The sequence below is a fragment of the Heloderma suspectum genome, chromosome 1, assembly GCF_057233095.1.
Source record: "Heloderma suspectum isolate Gila_16-S chromosome 1, 16-S_ref, whole genome shotgun sequence".
Lineage (NCBI taxonomy): Eukaryota > Metazoa > Chordata > Lepidosauria > Squamata > Helodermatidae > Heloderma > Heloderma suspectum.
Genome location: NC_139458.1, coordinates 68909878 through 68933231, shown reverse-complemented (window position 1 = coordinate 68933231; position 23354 = coordinate 68909878). Strand labels below are relative to the sequence as shown.

The window sequence follows — 23354 nt, the reverse complement described above, 5'->3', positions numbered from 1 at the left end:
TTCAAAAAATATTTTTGGTAGGTGCACTATCAAGTGAACCTAAGAGCAGCCATGCTGGATCAGACCCAGGGTCTATCTAGTCCAGCATTCTGTTCCCACAGTGGTCAACCTGTGGGAAACCCACAAGTAGGACATGAGTGCAATAGCACCCTCCTGCTTGTGTTCCTCAGTCACTGGTGTATATAAGCATACTGCCTCTGAAACTAGAGGCAGCATATAGCCATCTGGACTAGTAGCCATTGATACCTTTATCCTCCATGAATTTGTCCAACACGCTTTTAACTCCATCCAAGTTCATGGCCATCACTACAGCTTGTAGTAGCGAATTCCATACTTTATATGCTGTGTGAAGAAGTACTTCCTTTTATGTGTCCTGAATCTCCCACCATTCAGCTTCATGGGCTGGCCCTGGGTTCTAGTATTATAGGAAAGCTTCTTCCTATCCACTTTCTCCACACCATGCATACTTTTGTACTCCTCTGTCACGTCTATCTGTACTTGCTTTTGCTCTAAGTGAAAAGGTCCCAGATGGTGTAACCTTCCCTCATAGGGGAGTTGTTCCAGCCTACGTGGCACAAGGCACGTCTAGCCTTGAGGGGAGGCAACGCGTGTCATCCTGAGTCAGGCCGCTGGTCCATCTAGTTCAGTGTTATCAATGCCTGGCAGAAACTCTCCAGGGTTTCAGGCAGGAGTTTTTCCAGCCCTACCTGGAAACATCAGGGATTGAACCCAGGACCTTCTGCATGAACCTGGGACTTCTATGACTGAGCTGTGGCTGCTCCCCCTTCCACTTCCTCCCCTGGTTTTTAGTCCTCCTATAGACTTAATATAGGTTCCAGACATCCCCTTTTAATTTTAGTCTGATTTTCTCAGGCCAAATGTTTTATTTCTAAAACTTTCAGTTTTTAGGTCCCTTAGGCATCTTATACTGAACTGTCCCAACAGTTCTCTCAAATAAAACTTACTTTAAAAAGAACATTCAGGCTGTGCTACGTTTTCCACAGAGTCAATCTAGCTACGAAGGCTCCTGCGACTGGCCTCTTGGCATCACTGTCCTAGCTGCAGGGCTGCCACAAGGCATTCTGCTGGTATTGATGCTAGCAAGGTTCCAAACAGGTAAGGCTGCCCAGCAGTTATGGAGCCAGAGGATTTCTCCAACACACAGAGACAGAAGTGGGTCTAGCATAAAGCCAAACACGCTGTCACAAACAAGCCGGGCTAACCCTACATTGTTTTGCATCCTCACCTTCCTTTGCTTTCTTTACTGTGAGTGGCGAACGTCATTCTTGGCCCTGCCCATTGACAGAAAAGTAGTAGTTTGCAGAATGCTTACCACAACGTAGACAGCCTTCTCGGAAGCCGCTCCAATGGGTATCCAGCCGTTTGTGGCCCTCCTCCGGTTGATACGCTGCTGCTTTGGATGAGAGTGACCCCCAACGGTTTTGCTGTCAGACACGTGTAAACAGCTCGTAGTATTACGGAGGCCAGATTTAGAGCCACTGGGTGGCTTGGAGCTCTGCGGGCATTCACGGGCCATAGTCTGGGGTTCCGAGTTGGGCGTCTGCAAGTGAGGAACAGGTTCTGCAGCTGGTGGCACACTGGGTACCGGACATCCTGAGAGTGGGTGGGCAGGTGAAACAGGGTGCCCTGCCACAGGGATTGTGAGGCTCAGCTGGTCCAGGGACTTGCAGCTGTCTACAAGGGGTGAAAAAGCAAGGTATGGTTTCAAACATCGCTTTTCAGAGAAAGACTCAACTTCTCAGAATTACTGGGATGATTCTTGAGAGGAGAATTTGAAAGAACCATTTAACAAACGACTAAGCACAAACATTACTATGCAAAGCCGAGTATCATACTCAGGACAATACTATTTCTAGGAACCCATAAGAATAGCATCCTGGCCTTATGAAATACTTTGTGTTTCTGTCCAGTTCACCACCATAATTTACATGGTATTTTCAGTATCCAAAATATGTCATCCTCTGGTACCAAATCCATTAGAACTTTTGTTCAATCTCGAGAATTAAGGCTTAATTTTCCTTTAAATCCCCCCCCCACCCTACTCAAGAGCAAGTTTTTAGCTCCCATGCTACAACTGATGAACAGGAAAAAAGAAAAAGCACAGGCATTTTTGACTGAGGCTCAGTAACCAAAGTGCGTCTTCCAGTGGTAAGACAGTCCTGTACCTATCTTGTGCTATCAGATACAGCTCTCCCTGGCCCCAACACAGTTACTGCTCATGTTCTATGAGTCCCAGAGGGAGTTATTTGGCTCATATTCCAGAATTTGATCAAAAAAGCTCTCAACCTCTCCACAGACACAAGAAAACTCCTGCAACCAGAAGAAAATAAGTAGGATCACTACAGTTCAGTAACCTTTCACCTGAGAATGCTCTCTTCTGTTTGCCACTTGTGCACAAAATCCAAACATTTGGGGCACACAGAGCATGCTCATGGTATCTGTTACATATGAGGCATGGCTGCTGCCATACTTCTTTCCTAACTTCTCTCCTAGTGAATGGAATAGTATTAAGTCTTCCAAGTGTCCTCCTGAGACTATGCATGCACACATTAACGGTTCTTAGGAAAAACAAGATCAGGAGAATAGTTAACTATTCTAAATGAAATTAAGATTTCCAGGTGAAAAACAGTGTGTAACTTCCACCATAGTAGAAACAGTTGCCATAATTTTCAACATACAGAGGCCAAGTCTACAGACAACCCTAGGCATTTAAGAGTGAAGGTTACACATCTTGGTATAAATAAGATTTTGAATGGCAAGAACAAACAGGGGAAGAAAGGCTCTCCCACCTGAACAACCAAGCATGAAGGGAGCCCCAAATTTAAAAACAAGACTATATGAGCACATTGGATGGAGCAGTTCACAATAGTCAACAGAACAGCTTCAGGCAGTCTCTGAAAAGTGTGAAAGTTCACAGAAATTGAAGCTTGTGACAAAAGCAGGTCCCTGCACACCCAGCGTCTCAGAAATCCTGGCAAATTAAAAGAATCAATGTGGCAGCTGATTTCGATCTAAAGAGCAAAGCTTGGCTGAGGCTTTTTGTTGTGAGAAACTGCCGCCCTCTGCCTTCCCCTCTGCAAGCTGTAAAAAAGCCTTTGAAACTATCTTCCCTCCTTAGAGATAGGAGCATTAACAAGCAAGTGGGATTGCTGACCTGCAAGTGCCACAGCTGTAAAAACATGGGCAGCTAATAAATATGACAAGATTTCTGCTAATAGCCTGATTATTATAGGTGCAATCACCTTTTTCCAGGGCTTCTTGAATTGTGACTGCCTCTCCTTCACTATACTAAAAGAACAGCACATAACCCCAAAAGTCAGGGAGGGAGGGGCTTGTGTGTGTGAACAGGAAAAGCTCCCGATCCCTGAGAGGATCTCAGAAGCCTCTGCATGTTCAGTGTATGTGCAGAGGGAATCTCAGGACCACATGGGCTAACCTCACACACTGCCTCCCCCACCAGTTGTTGGACATTCCTAAGACAAGATTCTCCACATGTATGGAGTTATGCATGGAGAGCATCTACTTGCAAAGTGGGACACTGCCCAATCAGGGACCCTCTTCACATGGAGAAGCTGTATGCACAGAGAACTGCTTCTCACAAATGGCCAACAGACTTTCAGCAGGAAAGGGAGGGTGGGGTTCCGGCAGTGGGTAGGGCTGGCCTGCACAGCCCTGAGACCCCTCCATGTATTCATTTAACACAGAGAGGGTTTGTGTGATGCCTCCTGAACCTAATTTTCATGAAAGTGGCAAACCCACATCTGGGCTGTATCACTTCAGACTGCAAGTAGGGATTCTTGTGACTGAATGTTCCTCCATACCAGCCTTTCCCCATCTGTTGCCCTCCAGAGGTGTTGGATTCCAACTCTTAGCATCCCCCAGCCACCTCTAAGAACGTAAGAAGAGCCATACTGGATTAGACCAAGGGTTCTAGTCCAGTACTCTTCTCACATAGTGGCCAACCAGCTGCCCACAGGAAACCGACAAGCAGGACATGAGTGCAACAGCACCCTCCCATCCTCCTCAGCAACTGATGTACACAGAGATACTGCCTCTGATACTGGAGGTACCATATAGCCAGCACCAAGCTGAGGAAGGCTGGCCCATACAAAAAATAATAATCCTCCACAGGGGTGTCATTAGAGAAAGGCCCACCTGGGCACAAGCCCCGGATCTTTTCTGAGCTGTGCTCCGGATCTTTTGAGCTGCCCTAATTGCCTTTTTTTTTTTTTTACATTTTCCCATTGACTTGCATTGGAAAACAGAAACAGCCATAACTTGTTTAGTTTGTATGATAAATACATGAAATCTGGAGACCTGGTAGCCCCCAAGGATCTGATTGAACCTGCCCAATTTCAGGCAGTTAGGTCCAGTGGCTTTTGTGCTAGTCACAGGTAAAATTTGCTATTTTCAAGAAAATCTATCCAAGCAAAGAGCTATTAATTTTTTTGTTCTTCCACATAAGTTCATGGAATCTGGGAACCTGGCAGCCACCATGGAGCTGACTGAACCTGCTAAATAGGGGGAGTTAAGTCCAGTAGCTTTTGTGCTAGTCACAGGTAAGATTTGCCATTTTCAAAAAAATCTGTCAAAGCAAAGCGCTGTTCGTGTGTGTGTGTGTGTGTGTGTGCACGCACACATGTGTGTGCTTCCACATACGTGCATGGAATTTGGGGACTTGGCAGCCCCTCTGGGGCTGAATGAACCTGCCAAATTTCAGTTAGGTCCAGTGGCTTTTGTGCTAGCCATGCATAAAGTTTCCTTTTCTCAAAGACTAAAAAAAAACAAACCCACCCTAATGGCAGAAAGCGAAGAGGATCTAAAGAGCCTCTTGTTGAGGGTGAAAGAGGAGAGTGCAAAAGCTGGTTTGAAACTCAACATTAAAAAAACTAAGATCATGGCCCCATCACTTCCTGGCATATAGAAGGGTAAGAAATGGAAGCAGTGACAGATTTTATTTTCTTGGGCTCCAAGATCACAGCAGACGGTGACTGTAGCCATGAAATTAAAAGACGCTTGCTCCTTGGGAGGAAAGCTATGGCACACCTAGACAACATAGTCAGAAGCAGAGACATCACCTTGCCGACAAAGGTTCATATAATCAAAGCTATGGTTTTCCCAGTAGTAATGTATGGCTGTGAGAGCTGGACTATAAGGAAGGCTGAGCACCGAAGAATTGATGCTTTTGAACTGTGGTGCTGGAGAAGACTCTTATGAGTCCCCTGGACTGCAAGGAGGTCCAATCAGTCCATCCTAAAGGAAATCAACCCTGACTGCTCATTGGAAGGACAGATACTGAAACTGAAGCTGAAATATTTTGGCCACTTAATGCGAAGAGGAAAGTCACTGGAAAAGACCTTGACGCTGGCAAAGACTGAAGGCAAAAGGAGAAAGGGACGGCAGAGGATGAGATGGCTAGATAGCATCACCGATGCAATAAATATGAACTTGAGCACGGTCCGGGAGAGAGCGGAGGACAGGAAGGCCTGGTGTGCTATGGTCCATGGAGTCACGAAGAGTCGGACACGACTGAACGACTGAACAACAACAACAACAACAACAACAGAAGTAAAAAAACTGTCAAGCCACACAGGGGATTAGAGATCCTAATCAGAAGGTGTTTAAAGTGACCTTTGGGAGGTCACTATACCTAATCTCTGGTGTAGGGTTTTGTTTTTTGAGGTGCAAAAAACCTTTCTCACTCTACTTTTCTGCTCTTACATACCCACTGTTGGGAGCTTGCTTGCAATGAATTTTTGAAGTGGGAGAAGGAAGGGAAGAAAGAGCTCCATGTGAAATACTGGTATTTCACACAGCATCTGATTTTACTGCCCCAAACGGGAACCTTTGGATTCCGCAGAAGTTTAGTAGCTTCAGTACATACAGCAAAGGATCCAATCAGCCTCCACAAACCTCTTTCTCCCCCTCCACTTTAATTTCTCCTAAACAGCTGCAGGATTCAAATTATTCCAAAAGGAGGGTTAGGACTATGTGGCATCATGATGGAGGACCTGCTAAGGCTTTTAAATAAGTTCTACAGTTTTAAAAATGCTAGAAAAAACCCTCCACCTCACCTCATAAAGTTAATGTAAGTACGTGAAATCCTTACAAGCCCTCCACAGTCTCCTAAATTCCTCTGAAGTACTACCTCTCTGAAAGGAGTCACTTGGCTTAGGGAATTCTCTCTAACACCCCCCCCACACACACACACACACGCATTTCCAATCACCATTCTTTTCTTCTTGCTTCCCCTATCCTGTTCTTTCTTTCTCTTCTTTATTCCACCCAGAGCATATCCTGGCAATTCTTAGAGAATTTTCTTAGGAGGGCAAGAGAAGTTCTAAACTGTATTTGATTTTATACAGACAAGAGGGTTGTTTTTCCTCCTTCTCACTCAAGTCTTTGAGAAAAGTGGCTTCACATGGTTGCAGAGAAACAAATCTGGGGCTGTTTTGTTTGTCAGTTGCCATTATCCAGCAATAGGAAGGGCTGTGCTCAGTGGTGGAGCACATGCTTGGCATGTAGAAGGTCCCAGGTTCGATCCCCAGCATCTCCAGGTAGGGCTACAAAAGGATCTGGCCTGAAACCCTGGAAAGCTGCTGCTGCCAGACAGTGTCAACAATACTGGGCTAGATGGACCCAGGTTCTGACTCAGTATAAGCAGCTTCCTGTGTTCCTATGAACAGAAAGCTTTAATAAAAATAGGAGTTTGGGGTTTATTTTTAAAGTGGAGGGGAGATAAATACTGCTCATTTATACAAGCTTATGTATGCCTACTGAGAAGTCCCATTATGTTTAATGAGGCTTCCCCTCAGGAGAGTGTGCACAGGATTCCAGCACAAGTTACTTTTGCAGGGACGTTTGCACCCTGATGTTCTGCATGTTTACTCAGAAATCAGTCCTGAGTTGTGAGCATGGTACTGCAGGCTTGATACAATACCTACCCAATTCCATCTAATGAGCTGACTACCATTTCAGCTCAGTCCTATGCATGTTTTGTCATGTGTGTATGTGTGCATGTGTTTGCATGAACTCTAGCTTCAGTGGTGAGGAAAAGACACTTAGTACATGCTCAGAGTTTCTCCTTATCTTAGCCCTAGTTTTCAAAACAGACTCATTAGCTGAATCCTGGTAAAGGCTTGGCACAAATGAAGTTATGGGAAGGAATAGGGATGGTGGAGAAATCCGCCACAGACTCCAATGAGGCCAAAGAATCTGGCCCCTCAGAGTCCGTGGCGGAACGGAGTACACCCCGCCACCCCCCGAAATCCCCCCAGGACGGAACCTACCTGGCGGCGGCTGGTCCGGGTTGCCGTCTTCATTCCACAGCCATCCGCTGCCGGGCTGCGGATCAAAATGGCGTCCGCTATGCCATTTGCGTTCCTGCTCTTTGCCGTGATAGGCTACGTAAATATTTATGTAGCCAATCACGGACAATGGCAGGGATGCAAATGGCGTCCCCTATGCCGGACGCCATTTGCGTCCGCAGACCGGCTGAGGCTGGAGGTCCAGCAGCAGCTGGAGCCGGCCAGCGGCTCTGCGACTCCCCGCGGAGCGGAGCTGGCCAGGGAGGATTCCGGGGGGAGGACCAGATCACCTCCCCCTGCCTGCGGACCCCCCACAGACCCCAGGTAAGGGGATCTGTACATCCCTAGGAAGGAAGATACAATGAGAGCTTTTGCATAACAAGGAGGGGGTAGAGGAGAGTTGCACAAAACAAGACATCTGTTTTTATGAAGAGTTGCTGGAGGATGGTAGGATGAGGAGGGAGGGTTGCATGGAGGGGAATAGAATTGGTAGGGGGAGAATGTAAGTGTTCAGTGGTGAAAGAAAAGCATTCTGCATATGCTCAGAGGCACTCTCTATTTAAGAACATAAGAGCTGTGCAGTATCAGACCAAGGTCAATCTAGACCAGTATTCTGTTCACACAGTGGCCAACCAGATGACCATGGGAAACCCATAAGCAGGACATGAGTGCAATAGCACTTTCCCACCCACGTTCCCCTGCTGCTAACATTGGTGAAATGTAGATAAAATCTAGTAATTCTAAATTTGCACGAGGGCATATCAGGAACTTTGCAGGTTTCTTTGCAGGTTACTCCCACATGAAATACTGCACCTATCCTTCTGAAACTTTGCTAGTTTCCTACTTAGGAAGAACTCTAGGCTGTCTGTAATTTTCAGAACAATGGTCCACAAGGAACATAGGTAGATAAGTATGTTTTCTTTTGGAGACCTCAAAATGTCAAGGCCACCATTGCACAAAAACCCTTGTGGCTATCATTCTGAAATTTGGCAGATATGATGTCCTCTGATGGGGCAATGAATCCTGACATTTTAATCCAATTCTTCCAAGTAATAAAAAATGTTATTGGCAGTTCCCTTTAAAATAAAATCAAAATATAAATCCTGCACCTATTTTTCTGACACTGGTCAGGTGCAATCCCCCTCTAGGCGGCTACGATGCTTGAAATTATCATCCAGTTCTGACCAAGAGAAAAAAGTTACAGTTTTTTTCTAATTTCCCATGGTAGTCAACAGGAAGCATAAAGACTCATTTTTACAAACATTGACTCAAGTTTGGTGCTGAGCTGAAGTGGTCCAACTACAAATTGGCCAGAGCAGAAGCAGGACGTTTTCCAAAATGCTGAATCAGGGTCTGAGTTGAAGTGGGGTGGGGGGGTCAGCGCACACTGCTTATGTATGTATGTATTTAACCTATACACACACACGAACACACCACATGTACACACCACGTACACACACACATATATATATTAGAGGTGTGCTTAAGATTCATTTATGCAAATTTGTGTTATGGGCCTGAGCCCCAGATCTTTTAAGAATCTAGCAACGCCCCTGATCCTCCACATAGTAGCCTCGCAGGTCAGGGAGAAGGGTTCTTTCTAACCTAGTCTTCTAGGTAGGTTTCAGCATGCAGAGAGATTATGTCTGAATTCTAGCTTTCTGCACAGCCCATGACAGCAGCAACTAAGAAGAACAAGCAAGAATAATCTATATTTTTAGCTAGAACACAGGTGGGCGACTTGTGACCATCCAGATATTTTGCCCTCCCATCATTCCTCACCATTGGCTATGCTGGCTAGGGCTGATGGGAGTTGTATCTCAAAACATCTTGGGGACCACAAACTGCCACCCCTGAGTTAGAAGAAGTTAATCTCCATTAGCTGAAATGACTCAAACATTTTGGCTGGGGCAGCAGGGGTGGGGGACGGAAGAGGAGGAGACAAGATAAGTTGTGGGTAGTATGGGGGTGGATTCATTCTCAAAATTCAAGAAATTTGGTTAACACAATGAAATTGGTAGGACTCAGGTATAAGACACCAAGGAAAATATTTCACCCATTGCATAGAATAAACTTCCAAACCACCTCCCACAGAATATTGTGATGGCTGCAATGCTCAGACAAATGGCTTTTTAAAAAAGTATTAGGTGAATACAGGTAGTTGTAATGATAGCCAGGAGTGCAACCTCCATCTTGCGTGTAGAATCATAGAATAGTAGGGTTGGAAGGGGCCTACAAGGCCATCGAGTCCAACCCCCTTCTCAATGCAGGAATCCAAGTCAGAGCATCCCCGACAGATGGCTGTCCAGCCTCATCTTGAATGCCTCCAGTGTGGGAGAGCCCACCACCTCCCTAGGTAATTGGTTCCACTGTGTACATATCTATGAATATCTGATACTGTGACAATCAAGGGACTGACAGCACTATCTTGGCCTGTTTGGGGCATCTGACTGCCAATGTCAGAAAGATGATTCATGCTACCTAATGCTCAGGTAGGTGATCTGATCCACCACAACAATTTTTATTATTATATTTTTTAAAGTTCCTTATAAGGCTAATTTGCAGCTCTCTGCTGTACAAAGCAAGATTTCTAGAGCCTCAAATCAAGCTTTTACATCAGCGATTGTTCAGCTATTAAAAAGTGGCTCTGGTTCCCCCCCTTTACACGTCTCACAAAACCATCACACTGAGCTACAGAAGACTTCTTCCACACAACTCTCAGAAAACAGAAAGACCTCCAAAGTACATCAGCCTTACTACATTCTAAATACAAGCTCACACATTCAAAGTAGGCATAACATAAATATATCACACTTCTTAAAGACTGTGAAAGATTCAGACCACTTGCCACTTCCCCTCTCCAATATGGAACAAATGCAATTACTACTACTGGAGAACGTAGTAGGTATTCTTCCATCTGATTATCCATTCAACTGGCTTGCAGGCAAGTCTAAGGGCAAGGAGCGGGAAGAATGGCTGAAAGGAGCTTCCGTCTTGCCACAGGTCCTTCACCTCTTCCACCCTGAAGCACGCCAATACTCAAGGGTGCCCTGAAACTCAAGGGATTTGGGGGGTGGGACAGCCTGCCATAACCTGGAGCAAGTTGCACACTAGAATGATGCCTTCGGAAGAAAGGGAAAATCAGGGGATCACAATTGTGATTACCTAGCACATGCTTCTGATTTGACTCAGAAGTAGCGGGCCAGGGGTGCCCAGCATTTTTAGCCCCAAGGACCACATCAGGCAGCAAGCACCATACATGTGCTTGCACACACAGACACACAGGCACAAATATGCCTCAGACTAAGGAAGGTGTTTCCCTTGCTAGTGTTAGCAAGGAATCCCCTTCTTTATCTAAGGTAAAGGTTTCCCTTGCTAGTACTAGGAAGTTAGCCTCTTCCTCATCTCCCATGTCTCAGCAGAGATTGGAGATGAGGGCGGGATTCCCTTAGTAGTGTTCACAGGGGAAATCCCAGGCAGTACTGCCACAATTTGTTTAGTGGTGGTGGCAATTGCAGGGGGGTCTAGCAGGCCCCCAGAAATGGCTTGGTAAGCCGCAGTTTTCTACCCCTCTAATAGGTGATGCATGGATTGTTCCTCAGCAACTATCCATGTGGTTCTGTTAATCCTCCCCGATCTTTTAAGGTTTGTGTTTGCTATGATGCTGCAGAAGTGACAGTCAAATAACAAAAAAAAAAAAAAACAGCTGAGGGCAGGGCTTCAATGGTCAGTGGATGAGAGGGCAGGTGTCTATAGATTGCATATATAACTGAAGTACTGCCAACTGCAAACCACCACTTGGATCTTCTATTTTATGATGGCCATAACAATATCCTGTTTCTAAGCAAGGTGTTTGTTGATTAGATTAAAAGTTTTCTCATGCATTACTCAAAACAGTAAACACCCCTGCCCAGTTCTGCATCCTAAACTACAACCAACCAACCACGTGAAACCCTGAACAGCCTGATTTGGGGAACTGCCCCTTTGCACATAGTCTGTGCTGACAGACAAGCTGACAGTCTTTCTTCCAATTACCGAAATATGTTATGCAGCAATTAACCGTTTAGTGCAAGGTGAAGCATATGAAGCAAAATCCAGCAGGAAAGGAGAAGTTGAACTATTAATTTACTTTACACAAGGCACCAACCACCTTTGTTCATACGCTTTGTTTTGAATTGCAATGCCTTCCTGGTACAGGAGGAAACCATAATGCCCTTCTTATCCCACAGTTTAAACATCTCATCCATCTACCTAAAATCTTCCAGCAGTTTAATGGATTAGTTATCCTTTCCTGCATGTCTTAAAAACTGTTTTCACAGCATAACTGTGCACAGCCAGAAACCAATGTCCACAGAAGCAAATGCCATCTCGGGTAGAGGAAATTATGCGTCTTTATTGACTAATTCTGTAAATAACAGTTATTACAGATATAGAATTTTACAGTCCTGCAGCCATTATACTAGACACACCAGTGTAGAATTTCCTAGCATAGCAAGCATGAGAAATCTTTTTAACAGTTGGGATCAACATTTTACACACTGCAAGCAAATAATCCAGAACATGGATAGCTGGAGCCCAGCTATGGAGACACCAGAAGCTCTACTTGAAACAGACTATATGTGAAGATGCCCTCTATGAATTAGCCAATTGGTGTATCTGGCCCAGTATAGTCTACACCAGCCCCAGAATGGCCTACCACAGCTTTCCCTTGGTGCCCTCCAGATATTTGGGACTTCAATTCCCATCAGCCCCAGCCAACATGGAGTGCTGGGAGCTGTAGTCCAAACATCTGGAGAGCACCAGGTTAGGAAATGCTGGTTTACCCCAATTGATAGACATCTTTTTCAGGCCTTTAACTGGAGCCATCAAGAACTGAACGTAGGCCTTTGGCATGCGAAACCTGTACTCTACCACTGAGCCATGGCCCCTCCTTACATGGATTTGAGCAAGACACAGAAATCAAAGGAGGAACTTGCATGTATATAAGTTAGGATCAGCGTATGACATTTGTGGTGACTTTACTAGTCCCTGGCCCCCCATCTCATGTCGCAATAGAAGTACATGAACTATTGTGCAGTATGATGATTTCTGTTGAAAATGTTTTCTTTTTCTTTTACTCCGATTTTGTTTCCTTTACTCCGATTTTGCACCTAGTAATTTCCTGATCCCTTTGCTCTATGTAGGAAGGGCTGTAATACAGTGGCAGAATACAGTGCTAGAATACAGTGCTTTGCACGCCAAAGATTCTCGGTTCAATCCCTTGCATCTCCAGGTAGGGCTTGGAAAGGCTCCTTTTATAAAACCCTGGAGAGTTATTCCCCAATCTGGTGCCCTCCAGACGTGTTGGACTGCAACTCCCATTCTGGAGGGCACTGGATTGGAAAATGCTGGTGCAGACAATACTGAGCTAGATGGACCAATAGACTAACTCAGTAAAAGGCAGCTCCCTAAGCTACAGTAAAAGGCAGCTCCCTAAGCTCAGTAAAAGGCAGCTCCCTAAGCTACATAGTTCAGAGTCAGTATTCTACTGGTAAATATTTCTGGCTACCTCCCAACGGACATTTATCTTCCATCCCATGGAGAACATGATTTGACCAGTAACTACCACTAGCCCTTGCTTCTGGTCAAGATTATCTACTTTTTCATGTGGAGGAGGTGGGACACAGCAAGGAAGTTATGAGAAAAAAATGGTTTAATTAAAATACAGTGCTTGTGCTGTATGTGTGACGTGAGTGAGTGTACTTCTAGTGTAGCTTGACAGGGTCATGAGCATCACGTTATCTAAAATAAGCAATGAATCATATCATTTTTCTAAAATAGCTTAATATCTAAGAAACGTATACCATACCCTGTGGCTGTAAAAAAAAGCTCTATCCGGTGTGTGTGTGTGTGTGTGTGTGTATATATATATATACACACACACACACACACACACACACATATAGCCACAACAACCAATTAACACGCATTTTTATTTAGTATCTAATAATAAATGGAAGATTTTGATTTAAAATTGGCTACCTTGGTTTTTCAGAAATCTATAAGAGCATGAAATTAGCAACCATATTGTAAAAGGTATGTGTAACTTTCCTATTAAGGAAGTGTAATTCAAGCAAGAGCAACTTTAGCTGAGAGGAGGGGGAAGAGGCTAGGGGAGAAACTGAGTGCAGGAGCTAACTAGAACAACTGGGCAGTACAGAATTGGACATCTTTTTTACTCAACATTGTTTTTCTAGAAAAATATTAGGCTCTAATGACCATACTAAGACTTTTGAGCATCCTGTCCTCAATGCATTCCCAAAATGGCGCTCAAAAAGCTGCTCTCCAAATTCTGGGGACACTCTGCAGTGACAACTGATGCTCCATAAGCCTCTTAGAGAAGAAAAACAGCACAACCCCTGGCGCTCTAGGCGGTACTGACAAGAATCTTTAGACCCCAGCCATAATTGTAAATGGTTCCTTGCCTAGTGACCAAGAAGGGGCTGTGGCTCAGTGGTAGAGCATCTGCCTTGCATTCAAACAGTCTAGGTTCAATCCCTAGCATCTCCTGGTAGGGTTAGGAGAAACACCTGCCTGAAACGCTCGAGAGCCGCTGCCAGTCAGTGTGCCAATACTGGCCTAGATGAACCAAGGGTCTGGCTCAGTGTAAGTCAACTTCCTAGGTTCCTATGACCCAGTAAGAGGAAGAATCCAGGAAAGGAAACTTTGGAAAGTTTTTTCCTTGTTTTTAGGCTATATTAAGTGTGGACAGCCAGGCTAGTAACATTTGTATAGTTATTTTCAAGCCTTTTTCATTACCCTTCTATTTCCTCCCCTCTGTTTGCTAGCCATTTGTTTCTCAGCGCAGTACACGAAAAGGAGAAGCGGAGGGGGGTATTTTTATCTTAAAGACAGCAATTAAAAAAGTGATATAGGGTGGAAAACCTTTCAAAACAGAAAGCTTTCAGGAAATTTTTCTAGTGCTTTATTTTTCCATGGAAAATTTTCCATTTCATTATTCCACTGGTAACAATGAATGGATGCCAATTGCAAATACAATATTAAACAAGTTTGGCAGTGTCAAAGTTTTAGATGAGTAGTTGTCAGCATATCATGCACCATTCTTTGAGCTGCTAAAATTTATGTTTTCTCTTAAATTTAAACAATGGAAGGGAAGCACATGCTACTGTCTTTAAAAGTTTACAAATATTTCAACAAAAATTTCTAGATAATGTAACATTTAAATTACGCTGTCTGCTTTAACCTTTTTTCCTCAAATATTTCAGATCAAAAACTTGTGCTGTATTTGGAAAAGTAACAATGGTACATTGTTTTAACTTTAAGAACGTAAGGAAAGCCATGCTGGATTAGACCAAGGGTCCATATAGTCCAACATTCTGTTCCCACAGTGGCCAAAAAGTTGGACACGAGTCCAATAACATCCTCCCATTTGTACTCCCCAGCAACTGGTGTAGCCATTGGTAGCCTTATCTTCCATGAATTTGTCTAATCCCCATTTGAAGCCATCCAAATTGGTGGCCATCACTACATTTAGGGACGTACGGACTGTGGAAAATCCACTCCATCTGTGTTTCACGGAATGTCAGGCGCCTTTTGTTCCATCGTCCTTCCACAGATGGGATGCGAATTTTTTTTCATCGTGCGGAAAAATACGCAAATAATTACCTAAGTATTTACGTAAATATTTACAAAATTTACCTTAGTACATAACATTTGGCATATTGTCCCCCGTTCCATTCAACGTTTCCTCAGCAGAAACTTATGTATTTTCCGATGAATTTATATGTGTAAATTTCGGGAAAGTAAAAAAAAAAAATCCGAAAGCCCACGGACTCCGCACAGCCTGCGGGGGGTGCTCTGAAGCAGATTCCGCAGGCTGGATTCTTAGAAATTCGAGCTCATTTTAGTCTGTCTCAAATTTTTCCAGCATCCCTACTACATACTGTGGTAGCAAATTCCATACTTTGTGCTATGTGAAGTTTTAGCTTCCTAAGCATTCTTTACTAAATAGAAGTAAAATAAACATGCTAAATTGGATCACTCTCCAGGGCAGGGGCAGATGACTACCAGGGGATGCAGAGTGTCCCCTCACTGGGAGCCATATCCCACCCTGCTGTTGAAATTGCCACCGCAGCAGTGAGGGGGAAAAGCATGAACCTTAGGGAGCATGCACTTTGTTTCTCTGAAAAATCAACATTTTTTTTTTGCTGCAAATTTAGTGGTGGTGGGCAAAAACACTCATGGGGGCCACCTGTAGGCCTTGTGTTTCCCACCCCTGCCTTAGGGCATCAGAAGATTTGCCTAAAACCCCCACATCACTATGAGTAACACAGCAAGTTACTTAGCATGTCCACCAACACTATTTGTGCGCCTGCCCTTCTCAACAAAATGGGAAAGGACAACCACACAGACGAGTGAGGAACTGCGCTGGATTACTGTCTGGCTTCCCTGCTGCAGCATGGGCTCAGCCTCATAGTTGTGATATTATCTGACTTCGTTGGGAATTGTATTTACAAACACTGCAAAAAATTGGCACCACTGGGAGGTGAAATGTGCTGGGAATACATTTCAGAATTCCTCTGTGTCAGAATCAAATTTGTAGGCACCGGACTTGGGCAGGGACAGAGAAAAAGTGCCGGGGTTCCTAGATATCTGCCCTGCTCACTTAGATCATGAACTGACAAAACCAAACTAATCCCTTGAATAAGATTTCTGCTGCCTCTTTTGGGCTGTTCAGATATACCAGATTATAAAGCTAAAAATATCATATGCCAGAAGGACAAAAGCACCAATATATTGTCAACATATCCCCACTTTATGTGCATTTAACTGGTGTTTCTGTGCTGGCAAGAGCAGTTTAAGCATTTGCCAACAGTAGGCCTTCAACCAGAAATCTGATACAGAAAGTTCATGCCCCCAGAGAAAAGGGATCTTCATTGTGAAAACTATACAACTCAAGCCTTTCCAATAAGCATTTTTAAAAAGGCAATGAGTGTAACTTGAAAGTGTATTCAAATATCGCATCAGTTTCCTGGCTATGGTTGCTGTCTGCAATATGCTGGCTAACCCTGAAGTGAACAGAGATGTTCTTCTCCACCATATTCTACAGTGGCTCATAGAGTACAACCTGAGCCAGCAGAAGAACCATGGCAGAAGATACGTAGAAGGATTCTTCAAGTGGAGGTTTTAAGGGAGCTGGATGGATGTCTGAAATGTTCAACACCTATGTCTAACCTAAACACAGCAGCCTTCCTTCTAAAATTCTATATATTGTGGGTGCCAGTTTTGTATAACTGGGGATTTACACTGTAGGAATTATTTCAATCAACCAATTGGCTTGAATGGGCTGACGCGCCCCAAGCTCTCCTTATACACCCGCGATACTCTCTCCCTCCTGCACTATATAGTGCTATCGGCAGTGCCATGTATATGATTTCAGCCAGATATGTGAAGCTGTAGGAAGGTCAGGCAACTGGGGTATCCCCTGCACTATCCCCACCTCTTGTACTCCTCCATTATCATCCCCTTATGTTCCCCTTGTATGGAATTAGGTGCACATTTGGGAAAATCAAGCATAAACCAAACACTAGATTTGGGTTACCATTTAAACAAGACAGACCATCAGTACACGTTTCCAGCACATCAGTCTACTCTGTTTCTCTTTACAAGTGAAATATTTTGACAGAAACTGAGGCCAGCTGCTCACGCCAGGCAGACAAGTTTGCAAGCCTTTCATCTCACATGGCCAATAAACACTAGCATCAAATGAACATGTGTTCATACGAAAGGCTCCCCATGTGAAACTGACAGGTTATGTCCCACAGGCGCACAGATGATCGTGCTCAAGACCTCTGGTAGGAGAAACTGGGCTGCTATACACAACAATGAAGAGTTAGTCTGTATTACAGCAAAGCAGGCCTTCCTAGGAAACAAGGTGAGGCAGTCACCTTGGGCAGCAGGTTCAATGGGGGCACCACTTCCTGCTCCCAACCTTTATCTGTCTGTGTGAATAAAAACAAGCAGGGGAGGTGTGTCATTTTGACTTCTCACTTCAGGTGCAAAGATGCCCAAAGCAAGCACACTATCCCAGCATCTGATCATTTAGACAAAGCTAATGCGCTCTCAACTGGCTTTATTAACTGCTGGCAACCATGAAACTACTTTGCTCATTACAGCCTCCAGTACTGACAGTATTAAGCCAAGTTAAAAAAAAAAAAGGGGGGGGGGAATCTTGTGCTTCAAGACTTACCTGCTGCAAAAGGCATCTTATAAGGGTAGCTGTTCCGCCCTGTATGCACACTACCGATTCTGCTTTCTGGTACATGCATAACTCCACAAAGACTGTAACTGTTAATTGCCGGTCCTTCCCCACAACAATACGGAGAGTTACACCAGTGAAATGGCTGAAATGAGGGGTCTGACGGTAAGGAACCTGGGGATACCAAAAGCCCCTCACAACCCATTGCCTGTGACAGGTCATCCTTCGGGTAAACGGAGCAATGAGTGTAAGTATTGTATCCGCTTTGGCCATAATAAACATATAATCCATTCAATGGAGTCAAGTCCGATGATTCATAGAGACAGCCACAATCTGGATGATTTCCCGGCACGGGCAAAGGATGGAACTGAGGTACTGGGAAGGAAGGCTGATGAAATTCCTGCTTGGGGGTAGGAGATTTCTCTCCAGGCCTTCCATATTCAGGCTTCATGGAAGCTTGCCCACCCATTAGCAAAGGCAGTCTGTGATAGAAACCCTCTGTGCCTTCACAAGAGTTAGGTAACGGTTCATAATTGATAGCTTCCGTTTTCCGATAGATTCTAGGAGAATCCTGAAGGACTACTTTTCCAAACGCACTCTCAGGGACCCCTTGCCAGCTATGCTGACCCTCTATTTTTATAGTGGACGTTTCCTTTTTGGATTTAACACAATTCTTCCCATTGGCTTTGGCCCACTTGAGCTTTGATTTGGAACTGTGGTTTTCAGACTTGCTTTCTCCAGTCGATTTACTCCTCGGCTTCAGCGGTTGGTCTTTTTCATGGGTCAGTTTCAGAAATGCTGCAGCATTGAGACTGGCCAATCTCTTTGGAGCAGGGTGATAGGAAATCCCACTATCCTCCCGCCTTTTCCCTTCAAAGACATCATCCAAGAACTGGTTGTAAGGAACACATTTCAGACTTGATCTGTTTTGGTTCTTTCCCTTCACTGTTTTAGAGCTCTGCTTCTCCAGCAAGGCCCAACCAACCTCAGCTTTGCAACATATGCTATTTGTGCAACAAACTCCACTGACTTTGGGGGGATCTTTTCGAAAACGCCTGCCAGATAATAAGCCATCATCCCGTTCAAAAAGCAGGTTGTTCACTGCCTCAGCATTCAGGGAAGCTAGTCTCCGTTTCCTGGGTTCTGAGAAAAAGGCATTGTGCTCCTCCTGCTCAGCTCCTGGACATGATATTGTGCATTTTCCCATGGAAGAATCGTGTTTCCCTGCTCCCACCACCGGAACTTGTTCTGGAAAGCAGGCAGGTCTGAAGTCATCCATACAACTGGTGAGACCTCTTTTCATCCCACTCTGAGATTCCTGTGACAGTGATCCAGCGACATCCTCCAGTCTAGTGAGAAGCACCGAGCATGTTTTTTTATCCACAGATGAGCCGAGACGTTTCCTCAATGGGTACGTCTTTCTGAGTTCCTGTGAATTCCTGCTTTTATTCACGCTTGAAAATCTACTCTGGCAGTTCTGCCCCTCCGTGCCATTTCCTTGCTCGCTATCCTCCGCCTCAGTCCTATCCATTCTCTCACCGTCAATCGGTGACAAAGCTTGGCCAGCAGAACCAGCTGAGTGTTTCAGAAGTAAGAGCCGTTTCTTCCGGGCATGCGTCATAGGATCAATGTCCACCCCTGAGAACAAAGAGGAAAATGTCTTAATATCACTGGTAGAGAAATGCTTCCTCACACAATACACCAGCAGATGCCAGGGAAATACTTAGGAAGTGTGTGCCCTATATAAAACATGGATTCTTTGGGGCCAAGGGATAGCTTTTTAACCAAATCAGGATTCCAAATATATGAAATACAGCTTTAGTTCAAACAAAAGAGGTTGATAATTACAGGGAAAGCTAAAGGCCCAACATCTCTCTACTAACCTCTGTTCTTTTTCTCAGCCACATACGACCCTAAGAATGCCAGCTAGCGAACATTATTTAAGATGCTGTCACTATATTAAAAGCATGCCTTCATTGTTTCCAATCAGAATTAGTCACTTGCACGATTTCCCCACAGTACTGGGAAAACCACTTTCATAGGGAAAGAACAGGAAAACTGTCTTTTTTTCCTAATTGATTTTTCTAATATACCACACTATATGCTTATATACAGTACTAAACAGCCTCATTTTCCCCTTCTGTGTCACAGCAAGTGAATAATCACATAGTTCATCAACAGAAGCAGCTATTTTTATAGCAATCTACTTTACACATTTAATCTCATATTTGGGAATTGGTATCCTGGAGTGTGTCGTTTTAATTCATGTTTAATAAATGCTGTTTAAAATGATCTCAGATGTGTTCAGAATACATTTGAGCTTAATTTGTATTAAAAGCATTAGAAGGGACCGGGGCCAGAGAAACACTGGGGGAAAATATGACAGGCCTCGCTAGAAGCACTGGGTATAGGAGACCTACACCCTAGATGGTGTCAGAAAGGGTTGTACAGGGTGCAAGAATGGTAGAGGCAAAAATATAGCACCTCATCCCAGGGGAATCATAGTTAACACAGGCAGGAGCCATACAGGAGCAATGAAGGAGGCTTGAAAATAGCTACTTCATCTGATTATATATGGTAAAGTAAGAATCACTTCCAGGCAACTAGGCATGAACAAAGACTGGTTCTCTCCCACCCCCTGCCTTTAAACTACATACTACTAATTTAGGTGCATGGGGTCAGGCAGGGTAGTAAAACTTTGTGGGCGTTTTTTGTGAGTAGGAAAGCTACACACACACACACACACACACACACACACACTACATTAAATGGTATCCTGGATGAAAAGACTGTTAGGCAGGTAAGATCAGGAACCTCTGCAGCTGTAACTTAAGGGCAAGAATTTACAGTTTGTTCATTGATTTCAAATCATTCTCCTGCCTCTTAACTGGATCATGATCCATTTAAGAAAACTCCCAGAGTAATGCGCGGTGCTTCCTGGGAACTTGTATTTTTTAAAGAGTATGAGCAGAAAGACAACTGCTGTTATACAGGTGCAGATTCACTGCTGCAGCAGTCCCCAATTTACATAAGAAGTGTCCACATGAATGCAGCACCTTTTAAATGCTGCTGCTTATCATACATTTTGTACTCCAGTCCCAATACCAGGATACAAAATATGTGAACCACATCAGATAGGAAGACTGCACACATATATTTCTGCCTTTCTCTTTAAAATATACCTGAGTAGCAAGCAGGAAAGTTCTCCCAAAAATCACGCCTGCGTTCCTTTTTACTCTACAGTGTAAAAGATCCAGGTACCTATAACTCCCCTCCCACACACACAAACACACCAAGAACAGGGGAATTCTCCAAAGGTTGTCTTTCACTCCCCCTCCAAACATTCCTCTCAGTTAAGGAGAACAAGACACACATACACACTGCAGCTTCTTCTAATGTGTAGCTTGGTCCTCTGTCACCAATTGAAGCATCCACCCTTATCAGCTGAAAGGTGACATGCAGCCCTCTCCTCCTTCAAAGAGGTAGAACAGGAACAATGAAGTCCAAACTTTTGTTTTGCCTTCCAATGGATGGATAACCTCCAACTACTATGAGGCCATTGGGTGTCAGTTTCTACTATCTTACAGCTTCTTGTCCCTGTGAAAGGAAAAGGTCTCTGTCCAGGAGAAAACAACCCAAACTGTGGCTGAAAAAATCAATACCATATTTAGACTGCCCTGAGGGAGTCAACTTCAACTGAAACAAATCTATTCCTTCCCTCTTTCCTCCTTGCAGAACTATTTGGAATAACCTCTAAGGTTAGGCCAGCGACAAGGTGCCTTCCTGCATTTAGGCTTGGAAGTATTAAGTTGTTGCTAAGCCTCTTTTTTCTTTTCTTTTTTAACTAGAGATCACATCTGAAAATAACTTCCAGGAAGGCCAAGAAGATTTACAAACCCAGGGCAAAGACAACGCCTTATGTTAAGAGTACTTGGCTTATTTTGACATATCTTCAAATGACTTACAATTAAGCAGTTTTGATCACAGAACAAGTCCTTCAAGTTTTGAGGGAGTGAGAACCTTTAGATGAGTTGCACCAAGACTTTCTCAACCACAAGCACTGGACAGAAGGTGAAATACAATTCTTTTAAAAAATGACATGATGAGCGAGTCCATTAAACTGGATAAAACAAAATTCAGCCTGTCAGGCTTAACTCCCCTTCATGGATCACTGCCTTGTTGTGGCGAAGGGGCTTGCGTAACTCAGTAAAGCCATAAGCTATGCCGTGCAGGGCCACCCAACCCAAGACGGACAGGTCAAGGCGGAGAGTTCTGACAAAATGTGGTCCACTGGAGAAGGAAATGGCAACCCACTCCAGTATTCTTGCCAAGAAAACCCCATGGAATGTATCACAAGGCTAAAAGATATGACGCCGGAAGATGAGCCCTTCAGGTCGGAAGGTGTCCAATATACTACAGGGGAAGAGCAGAGGATATTTCCAAGCAGCACGAGAAAGAGTGAAGCAGCTGGGCCAAAGCCGAAAGGACACTCAACTGTGGATGTGTCTGGTAGTGAAAAGAAAATCCGATGCTGTAAAGAACAATATTGTTTAGGAACCTGGAATGTCAGATCAATGAATCAAGGTAAGCTGGAGGGGGTCAAATGGCAAGATTGAACCCCGACATCTTGGGAATCAGCGAACTAAAATGGACAAGCATGGGCAAATTTAATTCAGGTGACCATCATATCTACTACTGTGGGCAAGAATCCCTTAGAAGAAAAGGAGCAGCACTCATAGTCAATAAAAGGGTGGGAAAAGCAGTACTGGGGTACAATCTCAAAAACAATAGAATGATCTCAGTACGAATCCAAGGCAAACCATGCAACATCACAGTAATTCAAGTCTATGCCCCAACCACTGAGGCCGAAGAAGCTGAGGTTGATCGGTTCTATGAAGACCTACAACACCTTCTAGAACTAACACCAAAAAAAGATGTCCTCTTCATCATAGGGGATTGGAATGCCAAAGTAGGAAGTCAAGAAATCACCGGGATAACAGGCAAGCATGGCCTTGGTGTACAAAATGAAGCAGGACAAAGGCTAATAGAGTTTTGCCAAGAGAACACGCTGATCATAGCAAACCCTCTTTTCCCAACAGCACAAGAGGCGACTCTACACATGGACATCACCAGATGGTCAATATCAAAATCAGATTGATTATGTCCTTTGCAGCCAAAGATGGAGAAGCTCTGTACAGTCAGTAAAAACAAGACCTGGAGCTGACTGTGGCTCAGATCATGAGATTCTTATTGCAAAATTTCAGCTTAAATTGAAGAATGTAGTGAAAACCACTAAACCGTTCAGGTATGACCTAAATCATTTCCCTTATGAATATACAGTGGAGGTGAGGAATAGATTTCAGGGATTAGACCTGATAGACAGAGTGCCTGAGGAACTATGGACGGAGGTCCGTAACATTGTTCAGGAGGCAGCAACGAAATCCATCCCAAAGAAAAAGAAATGCAAGAAAGCAAAGTGGCTGTCTGAGGAGGCTTTACAAGTAGCTCAGGAAAGACGGGAAGCAAAAAGCAAGGGAGAAAGGGGAAGATATATCCAACTGAATGCAGAGTTCCAGAGAATAGCAAGGAGAGACAAGAAGGCCTTCTTCAATGAACAATGCAAAGAAATCGAGGAAAACAACAGAATGGGAAAGACTAGAGATCTCTTCAAGAAAATCAGAGATATCAAGGGAACGTTTTGTGCAAAGACGGGCATGATAAAGGACAAAGAAGGCAGGGACCTAACAGAAGCAGATGAGATTAAGAAG

The 23354-nt window shown here is 44.1% G+C and overlaps 2 protein-coding genes across 3 annotated transcripts in view; one reads left to right on the top strand and one right to left on the bottom strand.

Moving 5' to 3' along the window:
* Window positions 1-23354, bottom strand: part of BAHD1 (bromo adjacent homology domain containing 1) — an 84887-nt gene that overhangs the window by 12312 nt on the left and 49221 nt on the right. The window contains exons 2-3 of the mRNA XM_084845306.1: window positions 17578-19224; window positions 1334-1695 (exon numbers count right to left, since the gene is read on the bottom strand). Of these exons, the coding sequence (XP_084701432.1) occupies window positions 1334-1695; window positions 17578-19207 (1992 nt within the window). The 5' untranslated portion in view covers window positions 19208-19224. The remainder of the gene's footprint in view (window positions 1-1333; window positions 1696-17577; window positions 19225-23354) is intronic.
* LOC146357333 (uncharacterized) overlaps window positions 1-23354 on the top strand; it is a 91394-nt gene that overhangs the window by 61596 nt on the left and 6444 nt on the right. The window lies entirely within an intron of this gene.